This window comes from Schistocerca serialis, chromosome 2, assembly GCF_023864345.2.
Source record: "Schistocerca serialis cubense isolate TAMUIC-IGC-003099 chromosome 2, iqSchSeri2.2, whole genome shotgun sequence".
Taxonomy (NCBI): domain Eukaryota; kingdom Metazoa; phylum Arthropoda; class Insecta; order Orthoptera; family Acrididae; genus Schistocerca; species Schistocerca serialis.
Genome location: NC_064639.1, coordinates 515,115,692 through 515,132,374, shown reverse-complemented (window position 1 = coordinate 515,132,374; position 16,683 = coordinate 515,115,692). Strand labels below are relative to the sequence as shown.

General features: G+C 38.3%; 1 protein-coding gene across 3 annotated transcripts in view; it reads left to right on the top strand.

Annotated features, from left to right (window-relative positions):
• The window catches only part of LOC126457481 (myeloid leukemia factor), a 133,426-nt gene that overhangs the window by 70,588 nt on the left and 46,155 nt on the right, over positions 1–16,683 (top strand). For 2 of the 3 annotated variants that reach the window (XM_050093774.1, XM_050093776.1), the window contains exon 6: positions 15,913–15,984. The exons of the other annotated variant lie outside the window; for it this stretch is intronic. In XM_050093774.1, the coding sequence (XP_049949731.1) occupies positions 15,913–15,984 (72 nt within the window). The remainder of the gene's footprint in view (positions 1–15,912; positions 15,985–16,683) is intronic. 3 annotated transcript variants of the gene reach the window in all.

Sequence of the window (16,683 nt, the reverse complement as noted above, 5' to 3'; positions counted from 1 at the left end):
CCCTTTCTATCCAGTCAACACCTAAAACTTCTTGTCTCGTTCAGGTTGATTGATTGACATTTTTACAAACTGGTCACACGGAAAGGGCCCTTGCCATCTGTTGACACAATATCTGTAGTGGAAAGTGGGATTTGTTCAAATATACTGATAACATTACCAAAATCTCTTCAGACAGGCAATACCTTCCTCAGCTCACCCATAAACAAATAATGGACATCATCTGCTCTTCTTGACACCAGTAAACACATTAAAACAGCCACTGACTAGCATTGCTCTAATCACCCTGTGTGGGGTGGTATTTGTTGTATATATATATGATATGATATGATCTGCAAAAGTGGATTGTTTGTGCTGTCACTTTTTAAGGCTCTGAGGTGTTCAGAGTATTAGATGTGGAAAATAGGAAATTTACTTCCAAAAAAAAACAGTGGGTGTGAGTGTTTGTCTTCAGTAGACAAAACAGTTGTATTACAGTGTAGTTCCTCAGTGTTTTTTGTTTATTGAAAGGGCTGTGTGGTGGTATTTGATGCTCCCTTGTATAATTGCAGACAGAACACTATTGGTAGAGAAATCACCTACTAAGCTTATGAGACAGCTACCAAGAATATCATGCAGAAGTTTCGTTATGCTATTGTAATAGCAGAGACTTTTGCCAGCTATAGAATGGGATACTTGTGCAATTAAAACTGGTGCCAGTAAAGAGATTTGTGAAATAATTCTGAATGTCTTGTTATGGAATTATTTTGGGCAGATTGTTAAAGAACGGATGGATGAGACCAATGTCTTAGACCTTCTAGTAACTAACATGAGCTTTTCAAACAAGCTAACTTGTAGCAGGGAGAAGGTATTATAAGGAATCTTAAGGAAGGTAGAAAAATAATTTTTACTAGCACGAGGGTCAATCCATATGAAGTGGTCCAGTGAGGGTTGCTTGACCATTTTCAAATATTTTAATTTTTATATGTGATTGCCCTATGTTTGAGAAGTTCAAAACAAGATTTTTAAAATAGTTTATCTTGCGCCTTTACTGGATGGTGGTCATTTTTATTTGTAGGCACATGACGATATTTCAGTCTGGAGACAGTAGCGAAAATTTGAATTAAGTTACAACATTGCAATTGACATGATTGTTTTTAGAAAAAGTGTCCTCTACAACATTGTCTATTACACAAAATACCCTGAATTCAAAAATAACCAGTCAAAATGACCTCCAAAGTTTGGTATCCACATTTTCAAAAATCCTCTTTTTAAGCCCAAAAATAACCAACAGGGGGTGATTCTTTGATTCTATTTTTTCCTATAGTTAAATATCATACACTATTAGCCTCATATAGAGCAAGAATTTGAGTTTTTGATTTTTTTAGGTTAGTTATCTCTGGTAGCACTGAATGTAAAAATGATTTTTGCACAGTTTGTACACCTACATGATAGCAACGTACTGTAAAAATTTCAGCACTGGTGTCTGACTGTGAACAAAGATATGACTTTTGAAAAATGAGGAAATAGTTCACATTACTCTACAACTGATCGTACGGATGTGATATTGGTAGGATATAATCAGTTATTATTGGAAGTAGGGTACTGAATTATATACAAAAAGTGGAAACATCACTGAAATTAACATTTATATGATTTTGACATACTTACAATTAATATTTTCAGTTAACATCCTTAGAGATGCGACTGTTCCTAGACCTAGTGCTCAGTGTTAAGAACACTTACTTCTTCAGACAGCTTCTGTGATATAGAATAAGACCTCCCAGTTGCTGTGGTAAGTTCAAGCACTGAAAGTTTCCTTAAAACATTTTTCATTAGTATCCAAACTTTCACTAGTAGATTTCTTGAACAATGTTCTTGGGCCAGCAGGGTGGTAAAAATGCACAAAAACATCCTTAAACTTCCTGGCAGATTAAAACTGTGTGCCCGACCGAGACTCGAACTCGGGATCTTTGCCTTTCGCGGGCAAGTGCTCTACCATCTGAGCTACCGAAGCACAACTCACGCCCGGTACTCACAGCTTTACTTCTGCCAGTATCTCGTCTCCTACCTTCCAAACTTTACAGAACCTCTCCTGCGAACCTTGCAGAACTAGCACTCCTGAAAGAAAGGATATAGCAGAGACATGGCTTAGCCACAGCCTGGGGATGTTTCCAGAATGAGATTTTCACTCTGCAGCGGAGTGTGCGCTGATATGAAACGTTCCTGGCAGATTAAAACTGTGTGCCCGACCGAGACTCGAACTCGGGACCTTTGCCTTTCGCGGGCAAGTGCTCTACCATCTGAGCTACCGAAGCAAGACTCACGCCCGGTACTCACAGCTTTACTTCTGCCAATATCTTGTCTCCTACCTTCCAAACTTTACAGAAGCTCTCCTGCGAACCTTGCAAAAACATCATTGTTTTCCAAACTTATTCTTTCAATCACTATCCATCATACACACAAGCCACTATGCCACTCAACATTAAAGACAGATATGTAATTTTGGTGACACAATGATCCTTATACATTTTGGTTTCTGATGTTACATAGCAACAAAGTAAGTTTTCTGCAATGCCAAGGAATCTGTGGAAATATTTCTTCTCATGATACTCAAACACTGATGTTACTGAAGAATATACTCAAAACATATTGGAGCACGCGAGGCAATACTGACCCTATGACTTATCTTAGAAGCTAGATTAAGGAAGGGCAAACATACGTTTCTAGCATTTGTAGACTTAGAGAAAGCTTTTGATAATGTTGACTGGAATACTCTCTTTCAAATTCTAAAGGTGGCAGGGGTAAAATACAGGGAGCGAAAGGCTATTTACAGTTTATACAGAAAGCAGATGGCAGTTATAGGAGTTGAGAGGTATGAAAGGGAAGCAGTGGTTGGGAAGAGAGTGATACAGGGTTGTAGCCTATCCCCGATGTTATTCAATCAGTATATTGAGCAAGCAATAAAGAAAACAAAAGAAAAGTTCGGAATAGGTATTAAAATCCACGAAGAAGAAATAAAAACTTTTGAGGTTCGCCGATGACATTGTAATTCTGTCAGAGACAGCAAAGGACTTGGAAGAGTAGTTGAACGGAATGGACAGTGTCTTGAAAGGAGGGTATAAGATGAACATCAACCAAAGCAAAACGAGGATAATGGAATGTAGTCTGTCAGGTGATGCTGAGGGAATTAGATTAGGAAATGAGACACTTAAAGTAGTAAAGGAGTTTTGCTATTTGGGGAGCAAAATAACTGATGATGGTCGAAGTAGAGAGAATATAAAATGTAGACTGGCAATGGCAAGGAAAGAGTTTCTGAAGAAGAGAAATTTGTTAACATCGAGTATAGATTTGTCAGGAAGTCATTTCTGAAAGTATTTGTATGGAGTGTAGCCATGTATGGAAGTGAAACATGGACGATAAATAGTTTGGACAAGAAGAGAATAGAAGCTTTTGAAATGTGGTGCTACAGAAGAAAGCCTAAGATTAGATGGGTAGATCACATAACTAATGAGGAAGTATTGAATAGGATTGGGGAGAAGAGAAGTTTGTGGCACAACTTGACTAGAAGAAGGGATCGGTTAGTAGGACATGTTCTGAGGCATCAAGGGATCACCAATTTAGTATTGGAGGGCAGTGTGGAGGGTAAAAATCGTAGAGGGAGACCAAGAGATGAATACACTAAGCAGATTCAGAAGGATGTAGGTTGCAGTAGGTACTGGGAGATAAAGCAACTTGCACAGGATAGAGTAGCATGGAGAGCTGCATCAAACCAGTCTCAGGACTGAAGGCTACGACAACAACAACAACAACAACATACTTGAAATTTAAGCCAAGTTTGTCTTAGTTCATCAAAGCCATTGACATTTTTCAAGTTTTTGAAACTGAACTGTAAACTGTTTTGTGACACACTTCACGTGCTATCTGTCCAACAGAGCACTGTTCATCCATGTTATTGCATTCCAGTTAATCTCTCAAAATTAATTACAAATTACACACAGAACAAAGCACAAAACACATTCTACACTCTCAGTGAAGTATGTACATCCACTCTTAACAGAGGTTTCAGAACAGACTGACTAAAACGATGCCACCCCCAGCAAATAATGTACTTCTACGATGCTACACCCAGCAATAATGTACTTCTTTATTGACAATAAACCTAACCGTAGACGGGCATTTTTATTACCATAGAACAAAAGTGAAGGCTCCTGTTGTTTAATATTGTATTATTAAAAAATAAACTAAATGAATATTGGGTGATAGTGTTAACTAAATATGTCACAATTAAATTTTATTACAATAAACCATTTAAATAGGCAACAGCTATAAGATCAGTTGTAGAGTAATGTGAATTCTCCTCATTTTCAAAAATTCGTGTGTTGAAATTTTTGGTGTCATATAGGTGTACAAACTGTGCAAAAATCGTATATTTACATTCAGTCCCACCTGAGATAACTAACCCCAAACTTCACAAAAAATGAGTTTTCAAATTTCAAAAATTCACAAAAAAATTAAGGAAACATTTGTAAGTGTTCTTGATGCATATGAGGCTACTAGTGTATGATATCTAACTATAATAAAAAAATACTCTCATAAATCACTCCTTGTTTGTTATTTTTGGGCCTAAAAAGTGGATTTTTGAAAATTCGGATACCAAACTTTGGAGGTCATTTTGACATTATTTTGGAATTTATGGTATTTTGTGTACTAGACAATCATGTCAATTGCAATATTGTAACTTAACCCAGTGCAGAGATATTAATATTTTTGCTAACGTCTCTAAACTGAAAAATCGGTGCACGCCTACAAATGAAAATGCAGCCATTTAGTAAAGGTGAAATGTAAACTTTTTAAAAACTGTTTTGAATTTCTCAATTATAGGGTAATCACACATAAAAAATGAAAATATTTTAAAATGGTAAAGTAACCAACTTAATTTTTATTGGACCACTTCATTTGGATTGACCCCAAGAGTGACTGAATACAGGGTATGTAGTCAGCATCAAATATTGAGCTCTGAGGATGAAAATTTGTAGCACAGATGAGTAAAACTCAGAAATATTTTACAGAACTCCTTAAAGTATGTCCTTAAGCAAGGTTGTGATGATGGTTGGGAAAAGATATTCTGTGGTTAAATAACCATGTTAGTAAATAGCTTTATCTCAGATTTTAGTGAAATCGCAAAGCTTAGTAGACACACAAACTGAATGAAGCCAAAAGGGTGAGATAGACAAGCGTTCACTGAATTTGAGAGTAAAATTTTGGTGAAATATCATACTATCTATCCTTCCAAATTTTGGTCTTTGTGTAAAGTCAGTAAACAGATCAAAGTAGTCTAGTCAGTCCCTGACAATACTGGCAGTAACACAGATTATGATGGACAGAATGCCAAAATAGTAAATTTGGTTTTCCTAAATTGTTTTCTGCTGAAGACTGTAACATGGTTCTACATTTCAGTCTTTTCACAAATGCTGAAATGGCAGATACTGAGATGATTGGTTGTGAGATGGAAAAAAAAAGTAAACTGCTAAACAGTGGAAAGCAGGTAGACCAGATGAGACGCCTGTGAGTTAGAGAGATTATGTAAAAGAAATTGCTCTCATCTAGCAGTAATTTATCATAGGTCACTGACATGACAAAAGGTACCTAGCCGCCGAGGAAAAACTGCAGTCAGTCAAGTTTTCCGCAGGTCACTCAAGTTTCCAAGAATGCGTAATTACGGGCGTATACCTCTCAGGTTTTCATGGTGTAATTGGTTAATGGTATTCTTCCAGGTGTTGTGCCGAGTTGTTGTTCAGATTATATTCCCATTATTTAATGACGAACACAGCTGTCATCTTCATGTGCTGTGAGTTTTGATTTTTGAGTTATTTGTACTCACTGCCCGTACGCCAACTAGACTGTGAACAATTATCAGTCTCACCTCATTATTTACAGTGAAGTTTAGCTCCCAGAAACTAGCATCCTCTGTGTTTCATTCCCTTCATCTAAGGTAAGTGTCTTTGTAATATTAGAAGATCTAGGTCTCTGAAATCTGGATGTATACCACATTCTATGCAGATGAGCCATTGTAATATTAGAAGATCTAGGTCTCTGAAATCTGGATGTATACCACATTCTATGCAGATGAGCCATGTCTTAAGTGGTGGCAGATGATCACAGCAATCAAGGAGAGATGGGACATCAGCAACACCCCCAACTAAAACAACCAAGCAAACCATCTGTCACTGAGCACTTGAAATAAAATGAGACGAGTATTGTGGTGTAAACACACAGTTTTTGGGACAGTGCAATTAATGTATGTTGAAACAAAGGTGGAGAAAATCTAATAAATAGGATCTAGGTTCTCTTAAAACAAAGCTTGCAGTCCGGAACTCAGTTTATTAAGATCTCACCTGCTGTTAAATCAACCAGGAGCTGGGAAATGCTGAGAGAATTTCAGTACACACTCTGAAAAACAAAAAGCATTGAAGTGCAAGTAGCTGAGAGAGACCAGTGATTTCAAAATCTGGTTGGAGGTTGCACAGCAAGTAGACATAACAGTAAAACTTGCAGCACCTGAAGGAGACTACAGAGTCCGTTGTTGAAATATTGTGCATAAAATGGAAAAGCAGCTAGCTAGAACACCCAGGAACACACCATTATTAGCCCTAAACCAAAGATGTCAATCTCTGTTATATAATTATGGAACTTGTTCTGTTCTCAAGCATTATGGTTTTAGAGAACAAGGATCTCCTGCTTTCCAGAGATCTTGCGAAATTTAGCTTGTTCCGTTCGTCAGTGGTACAGAGCACTGTAGACATAGTAATGAAAGTTGACCCGTGTTCCTAGACTTCCAGGAATAATTTGATACAGTTCTGCATTGTTATTTAGTTAACAAAATATAAGCTTACTGAATATCAGAACAGTTTTCTAATTAAATAAAGAAGTTCCTTGCATATAGAACTAAAAACATCATTCTTCATGGAACGAAATCGACAGATCAAAAGCTAATTTAGTGTGTACCCTGGGGAGTGTTACAGCGTAGTTACAATTTAATATTTATATTAATGATCTAACGGGGTTGGAAGAGAAAGTGGTACCAGATATAATGTAAGCCACACATTGTGAACTGGCTTCTGGAGCAGATAGGAAAGTTTTGTAGGAGTTGGTAGTGTTATTCGTTCTGGAAAATCTCCACTCTTATCGCTTGCATTTTTGTTACCATTGTTAAGAAACAATGCATTTTTAAATTTAATTGCCTAACCAATACTAAGACACAAAAACAGAAAATGTCAACAAATGCAGCATGTGAGGTGGTGTCATAAGGTTTAAGTATCACCTCAAAAAAAATGTTCCATAATGCATGCCACAAGAGCATCCAAAACAAATGGTGCAGCCCATCTCCAAAGCAAAATGTTGCAGCCCATTGATAAATTGAAGATCATGCTGAAATTCATTTTTCGCTGCTGCAGGAATATATAAACTGTGTCAGGCCAATCCACGCAGCTGAAAAGGTCACCTGGGTTGGTGACATTTCCATTGCTGCTGGAAGTGAATTACCTCACAATACTCCATTTCATCAACAGGCTGCAGCATTCTTGTTTAGACTCTTATAGCAGCATGCAATACTACAAAGGTGTCGGAATTTCATCATGCACATGCACTACAGACATTTTTAATAAAAATTAAATACGTAACTCTGTTTCAAAGTGATAATTAAAACCTTGATTACCCATTGTTATTCTGAATGTAATTGAAATGAAATTACATGAAACGAGTTTTGCTGCTCCACAGAAATAAGTGTTAGTGTTGCTGAATCGTGTGGCATTTTAAGTTTGTCGATATTTTCCATCAGAAAGTGTGTGTATGCAAACAGTATGTTTCCGAAGTAGATGTGCTGCAAACATTCAGCAAATTATTCTTATTTAACATGTTCAACATTTGTGTCGTCTGCCAGGCTATGACTTGTAAATTTTGACAACAGTAATGAAAATACAGTCTGTAATTTTTTGAAAAATAAAATTTAAGGAGAGTACCCTTAATGAATCAACTTAGCATACATGTTCTTTCTTTTCTGTAGGTTAAAAAAGCATACAAAGAAGAAATAAGTTCTCTGTTGGGGTAGTACCAACTTCCCTCTCAGAAGATGAATCTCTAGAGATTTTCACCCAAGATGAAATCTTTGTAAAAGAAGCAAATAAATTTTTCTGATAATAGATAAATTGTGTTATTTCAGAACTAATTTTTAATGTCTGTACAGTTTATCAAATGTGCTCATAAATTGCAATTGTAGAGTCGATTTTGCAGCATGTGCAATTTACTTGTTGGAGTGATCGGACGGCTGACCATTTAGTCATCGCCTTTCATCACATCACTTGGCGATATTCTTGACGGTCAGATGTTGTAATCAGCCACAAAGAAATGTCTTGCAGCTGAACGACGTATTGTTCCTCAGTCTCACACTATATATATTAACTCCTGTGCTACTTCTATAATTTTGTTGATTCCAGAATGCTCAGTTTCATAAGTGAACATAGGGCTACATATGATGTATTTTATAGTATGACTCTATGGTTTGCATGTTGAGTTTTGTTTTCTTTGCAAGATATATTTTTACTTATTAAATAAGGATTTGGAGGGCACTAGAGATGCATACTTACAACTAGGATCTTTTGACTGCTTTGTAAACAAGCCTGATACTCAAATATACAATTTCAAAACAATATTATTTATATCAAAAGTAAGTTCAGTTAAGAAAGCTATGAAATTAAAGGAAACAGAATGGCTGGCGAATAAGTGATTTCAAGAGATGAAATTGCCCTACCACAAATAAAAATTGCAAAGAAGAGACTCCAAGCTTTTGAAAACATTATTTCCTTCCTCAGGGAGGGAATAGTGGTAGGAAGGAATAAGATTAGAAATGAGAGTGTAGTGCACCAACCTGATGTTCTGTAGTCGCTGTTGCCTCCTTCATAGCACAACTGTTGTTTCCTTGAAGTTGAAAATCCTACTCGGTAGTAGGTGTTCGCTCAACAAAAATATACAGACTACAACAATTCAGGTTGCATTATTCACACAGTTTATTAGCCTCAGTCGTATTGTTTCAACAATGATAAATTTCACTTCTCCATGAAAATTATTAGCACTTACTAATACCCAAAAGTACAGTGGCAAAAGTACTCATACGAATTACAAAGTTAAGAAAATATTCATTAATAAAGCACTGTCCATAATCAGAAATAGTTCTAACTGGGTAATGAAGTGTGGCACAAAACACAGTCCATATTTACACAAATAAGTTGACATACCATATTACCTTACTTATCTCCAAAACCTACAAAGTAGACCACTGGGGGGGAGTGTACTCATAGCTCCCAGCAGCTTCTCATGATGACCTTAAAGCTCCTTGGAATTAATTTTTTTGTGAGCCTGTTTAGTACCACTTGATATTCTATTTGAATCTCAATTGTGTAAAATCTTTGGATTTTTGAGTTTTGTCCAGGGGAGGAACTCATTTAGAGCCATGTTGGTTGACTATCACGGGTGAGGAACAACTGTCATTTTGCTTTTTGCCAGAAACTCTCGGGTGATAAATATAGTGTGTGATAGCATATTGCCATGACGGAGGAACCAGTCACCTGTGCACTACTTTTGTTGGACATTATCTTCTGACACAGTCCGTAAGACAGCCCCACGACATTGCTTATATCCGGGATGGTCTGATTACGATCTTCCAGCAACATAGCTGACAGCAGCAACATTTTCAGGAGTGATATCAGTTGATGGGCATTCTGAGTGGAATCATCATGAAATGATTGTGCCATCTTGCAATTGTTTAAAACAAGTTAAAAGCTTGACTGTGACCTAAGGCGTCTTCTCCAAACGTATTGTGTTAATGTTTATGCAAACATGTTGTTCCTAGGTACCCATCATCTCAATTTCGCAAGACCCGCAGTGTGCAAGAATGAGGAAGCACATGTGACAACTAAATCGGATCATTTAGCTCAGTCGAATGAGCCTGTAACTCTCAAAGCATGTATTAGGTGCCACCTGGCAGCTTTTCCTCGTAAAAGCTCTATTTCACCAGCTCCATATGTATTCCAGGAACTTTTGAGTAGTACCTCATACTCGACAATATTTCAGTTGGTTCACTCAGTAATTGAAGTCGCAACCCTCAACAATAACTCCTCACATGACAATGATAGCTCAAACCTCACACAAACTGTGACACATTTCAGTCAAATATTCTTTAATTTGAGTTACAAAAATCACATGGAAGTAATCAATATTACTATTGATTCTGTGTGCGTGTTCACACAGATACACACATTCTTGTGAACAGTAGAATTTTAACTTGAGAGAATATTGGAAGTACAGATGTTACATGCTTGTTAGGTTGGCCAGGACCGGACACATACTGGAGGACTTGGAGTGATGTATGCCAGTTTAAAAAAAGGCATGTGAAGAAGTTTTTATTTCAGATATTATTCAGTCATTTAATTGCCAGTTAGGTAAAATTTTAGTTTATGAAAAAGTGGTAATCTAGTAATTTAGCTAAGCTTATAGAATCACTTCATGTCGGCACTGGGAATAACGTACTCAAGATTACAGGTGCCACATTGCAAATTGTTATACATAATGATAAATTATTCAGAATTGTAGTGTTTTAGTTGGTGAAGGGTGTGTGACGTGATCCAGGAAGAATAGAGTAATAGTAGTCCAGTGTCAAAGTTCATAATCTAACAATCCGAAAAGCGAAATTGACAATACAAAATTATGATGGTGTGGAACTTTCAGTGCTAATTACCTTGTAAGTTAGTTTCATGTAAAATAAAGTATTTCACTGTAAAATTGGGATGCCAGTTTTGTAATGAATAGTGTTACTTCTTTCACAAATGTACATTAGCTCACATGATGTGAAAAATTCAACTATGAATGTTTTTCTGGTTAAGATTCTTGAAGTGGAAACTAATTACACTGTTGGACTCGTCACAGTGAAAGTAAGTTTCTGGAAACTTGACATCGCACTCCCCTCAGATTTAGTGGTATGGTGACCCAGTGAATAGGCTGTAAAAAAACTGAACATAGATGGAGTATGAAAACAGGAAGGTGTTTTGAACTATGAACATAGAAGCAAAGAAGAACAGTGAATGGTTGAAGATGAAGGTATGAAACATTGATGCATATAACTAGGCACGTTATCATGGTTGTGTGGTCACGGTGTTGGCTGCAAAGGGGGAGATCCATGTTTAAATTTCCCTCATGCCCTCCCTCCCCTCACTCCCCCCCCTCCCCCCCACTCCCCCATTTCCCCATAGAATTACGAACTGTCCATCCGGTCATTGACTTGTCTGCATCATGGTGTAATGTCTGTTTGCAGTAGCTAGGTATAAGGACGGGACCTCCAGATGTAAAATTCATTTCCTTTGTTGTAATATACTTCAACACCCGTTTGTTGTTTTCAGTTCTGTGAGAAAGGTCCATGTGGTGTCTTGCCTACTCTCCCTGTGCATCACATTGACTTGCAATGGTAATATAGTCTTAGCATGTGATTCACATTCTATAACCAATGTTAAGTATGACAGTAGTCAAGACTACAGAGGGAGAACAGGTACATGAATGTCTGGATGGTAAGTTTGTTATTTTATGGGGGGAAAAGTGGGATATGAGGGAGGTTTGTTCATTGATCTTCCACTTTGCAGTCAAACACAGTGACATGATACCATAGTTCATGCAAGTTACTCGTGTTGCACAACTTAGTCTTGGACCATTCACTGTTTCTATTTTGTTTCATTTTTTCTCAGTTCAGTACACTTCTTCCTGTTTTCACACTTCATATGTGTTCAGTTTTTGACAAGTGAGCCACTAGAATATTTTACCACTAAATCTCAGAAAGTGGGGGGGGGGGGGGGGGGGGTTTGAAAAGGAGTGGGCAGGGAGGGGGAAAGACAGGTCAGTGCATTGGCAGAAGCAGCATTTTTACAGTGAGTAGGTACCTATCCCTTTCCTTCTATTGTTGATATTTCACTCTGGAGTTGCTATTGTTTGACTAATAGGTTTAGAGGGAGCAATGCATAATCAAAGTTTTCAAATATTTTGGTACGTGTCATACTTACAAAACAATGATAATTAGCATAATTACTGGGAAGAAAAAATACTGATTATCAGAGGTGGAAGGCATGACAAATGGAATAGTTCCAACTTGTTATGTCACAAAAGGCACATCCATCACTCAGCAGACTCCAGGATGAGAGTGACTTATTGTTTTAAGAATGAGGAGAGGAAAACCTTTGACAAGCACGATCTACCTGTCCATGATGTGTGGATGATCTCCAGAAGGCATGTCTTGAAACAATCTTCTGAAGCATTTCATGAAATCATTGTCTGCAAAATTTGGAACCCAGTCTGGGGATGTGAGGGCATATAGTGCCAGGGAGCGGCTGTAATCTTGAAGTAGTTATCAATGTATTGATAGTATGATTGACCTCAGCTGCATCACAAACATTTCACTTCCGAGAGCCCTTGTTACATTTGCCCCTCCCCTTCTTCGAGGTGCTCTTATACAGGGTGGAGAAAAATTGTCATGAAATTTTAACGCTGGATAGCTGGTGCCAGTAGGAACCGAAATCTGATGTTTTGTAGGTTGAAAACACATCATTTTTAAACTGCAGAAACTCAGCGCCACACTTTCAGATTGACTGTGGGATTGCCCTGTTGCCTTTCATCAGTTGATGGGCAGTGCTATGGTTGTCAATTCACGGATTCAAATGTCCCTCGCTCCGTCACTTCCCCAGCATGATACGCACACGTGTCAAGTAGGTCTTGCTGTTTCTCTCCATCTCACATCAGGGGCATTTATTTACATGTAAGCTTTGCTTGGGAACACACACACACACACACACACACACACACACACACACACACACACACAGTCACAGTCACCTGCGATTTAGTCATACAGTAAGCTGGTGGCACATTATTTGTTTGAGAACAAGATATGGTTTTTGTTTATGGACTAGCTGACGATAATGCCCATGAAGTTTGACGGTTGTATGAGGAACGATACTAACAGCAGGACGCCATCCACACCCAAAAACGTTTACAGCAATTCACCAGCGACTTGGCAAAACAGGCTTGTTAGTGGGATATCATGGTGATGGTGAAAGGCTTCGAATATGACAGGATGCTGCATTTGAAGAGACTGTTCTCGTGCGCTTCGGGGAAGCACCTACGACAAGTACTCAAGTGGTTGGACACGACATGAGGGTCATTCATCGGTTAGTGTGAGAGGTTTTGAGGGATGATGGTGAGCATCCATTTAGTTACCACCCTGTCCAAGACATAAATCCTGCAGTGGACTATGAACACAGTGTAGGGTTTTGTTAGTGGTTTCTACGACGTGTTGCACGAGATCCCAACTTCCCCATCATTATGTATTATACCAGCGAATGCACCTTCCATCGGGATGGCCTTTATGACACTTGAAACGTTCATTACTGAGCAAGGGGAAATCCTCACACTATTTACATCCACGGACACCAGGAGCGACTTTTGCTCAACATTTGGGCAGGCATTGTGGGTGACCATCTGATTAGGCAAAGTCCATGTACCTACTCGACTTACTGGGGCAAATTACCTTCACTTTTTGCAAGAAACTCTACCTTGCCTGCTGGAAGACGTTTTCCTGGACATACGGCTACGCATGTGTTCGCAGCACGATGGGTCGCCCACACGGCTGGGTAAATAGCAAGATGTTCTTGTAGGACATGGCCCCCGCAATCACCAGACCTGAAGCCACAGGACCTTTTCCTGTGGGGGGGGGATTCTTCAAGGTTATAATTCACCCACCCGGACACGAACTACCTAGAAACAGAGGAATTAATGGATTGTATTAAACATGCCACCAGCCACATCAGGGCAATGCCAGGAATCTCTGAAAGAGTTCGACAAAACACCATTCGACTTTACCAAGCTTATCACATCAGAGGGTCGCAAGTTCGGGCATGTGCTTTAAGTAAACAATGTCCTAACTACAAAAATGGCCCTTTTCAGGGCCAACCAATTTGTAAGACTTCCTGTACTAACAGCTGTTGACTGGTTTGTTCCTGGTATGTCTTATCATGACACTACAGTGGATGTGTCGGGATCCCGGTGGATTCGTCCCAAGGTCCCCAGAGTGGAAAGCTGGCGCGCTACCACAGCGTGTGGCGGGGCTGCCTTGGATACATCGCGATCTCCAGCAGGCAAAGCATTCGCGGTCATGGGTTGTCCAGAGCATCCAACAAGGGCAATCCTACAGCCAATCTGAGCGCATGGCGCCCAGTTTCCATAGTTTAAAAATTGTGCATTGTCAGCCTTACAGAAAACTAGTAATTTTGGTTCCTACTGGCATCAGCTATGCAGGGTTAAAATTTTGTGACACAATTTTTCTCCACCCTTTATAGAGGTCTTGACAGCCCAGAAGATTGGCTGTGTGATTTTCCAAGGGACATTTGTGTTGAACAGATAGCTGACTAGAGGCAATGGATACTTCCACTTAAGTGACAGCCTCTTTCTTTCTGTATGTTTTGATTTATTACGCTGCACTTGTTTCTCTCCTCTTGCCAAAATTTGTTCATATATTTCACACACAGGGTGACTCACTATTGCCACAAAGAATAACTCCAAAAGGATGATAGGAGCTGTAAAGTTTGTGGGACAAAAGTTGCATGGGACAGCAGGGGCCATAATATGATGGTTTTTTGTTGCTAGGTGGGGAGCTGCAGATATATGAAGGCCAACTTTGTTTTTTAAATGGGATACTATAGTTTGGCAGTTTCTGATAGTGACTACTGAGATGAATCCAATGATGTGTAACAGTAACTTCTTGGAAGGTCAACAAAGGTCACAAAGGTAGCATGAACATAGATTGACAGTAAATAAAATCAAATTAGTAAATGTGTCATCCCTCTAAATCTGAAGTTGAGTCCATCGGCAAATTCAATGTGATGCATACAATCCATACCAGTTAATTCTTGGGGGAGACTGATATGGTAAGGATGATATCGGTGGTGATGCAGAACACAAACAACACTACTCTGGCTCATGCCAGATTCCCTCGCGATTTGACTCTTAACACAAGTATCTCGAACCACAGTGGCAAGAGTACCAATTTCAATTTCCTTTTTAGTAACTTTACTTTGTTGGATATGTTTCTGATGTGTTAAAGATCCAGTTCCCAATTTATCATACGCACATTTAAATGTACAACGTAAGTAAGTCTCTAGCTCTCACTTAATTTCGTTGGCATTCTGCAGAAATGAGAAGCATATGGACTTGTTCTTCGAAGGAGTACATCATTCCAATTCACTTCACAGGGAATCGCCATATTACATGCTTGATCTCTTGTAAAATTTTGTGTAGTGAATTTTAAGACTGTGTGTAAATTGGGCTTATGTTTTTAAAGTGTTGAGAGTTTGGCTCATGCCTCCATCCGTCATAAACAGTTCTCAGTGCATTGTTAGTGCATGAAATATCACCAAACATCAGATTACACAAAGAATAGTTTTTCTGTGTTACATGTTGTTGTATTAAAGCCTTAGTGATTTACTGTGGATTTACATAAATGAAGTGTGAAAAATAAGTATACTGAAAGTTTAGCTATTCTGAATCTCTTGCAAACATTTGTTACTGAAAATATGCAGCACCAGAGGTTGAATTTGCATGTAGGAACCTTGTCAGCATTTGCTTTTTTGTATTTAATTACAAGCAGTAAAGAATTGTGATTTAAATACTTAGTTCGCAGTTGGATTGGTAGTCCACTATCACGAAAGGCTACTACACTTGCCTTCTGTAAATTTACTTTAGAATGTATGATAGAATCATGTTGTGGTTTAATTTATTTTCTTTATGCATGTAAACTTTTGTTTGATTTTGTTTTGTTGCTTGATTATCATGTTTTATTACTTGTAGTTCTCGCATCAAGAATCGTCCCTATCACAGTAATAATCACAGGAACTATCCAGCGCTGCCATCTCCATCTCGGTAAGGGTTTCCCTTGAGAAAATTTTTAATGTGGATGTGGTTGGCTTTGCCTTTAATTTGTTTGACTGTTAACATTGTTCTTAATGTGGCTTAACTATAATAGTAAGAGAATATCCTTGACAATTAACATTTTGTGTGTGTGTGTGTGTGTGTGTGTGTGTGTGTGTGTGTGTGTGTGTGTTGCTTCAAGTATTTTACTACTGATGAAGATTTTTAAAGCATGTATTATTTCAGTTAATATTGTTGAAAGCTTTCTCTAAATCTAACAGTGTGAGCATAGGTTTGCTTTTAACCCATCTGCTTATAGGAATTGTAGTTCATTATTTCCTCTATTGCATTGTAATGTTCTATGGCCCAAACTGCCCGTCCATATGATGAGTGTGTACCAAACTCCTTCTGTAAATAATTTGTTCTGGTATTTTGTAACCTGACTTGTTAAACTGATAGTTATGTAATATTAACACCTGAAATAATGTGACCTTACTTTGGGATTGGGGTTGTTACATTCTTCTTGAAGCAACAGGGTGCTTCAGCTGTATCATATCTTCCATATCAGGTGGGATAGTTTTGTCTTCAGTGGTTCTCCCTAGGATCTCAATAATTCTGAGGTAATACCATTGACTCCAGGTGCTTGTTTACACTTGGCTTGTTTAGTGCTCTGTCAAATCCCTCTTGCAGTAGTGTTTTTTCCACCTGATG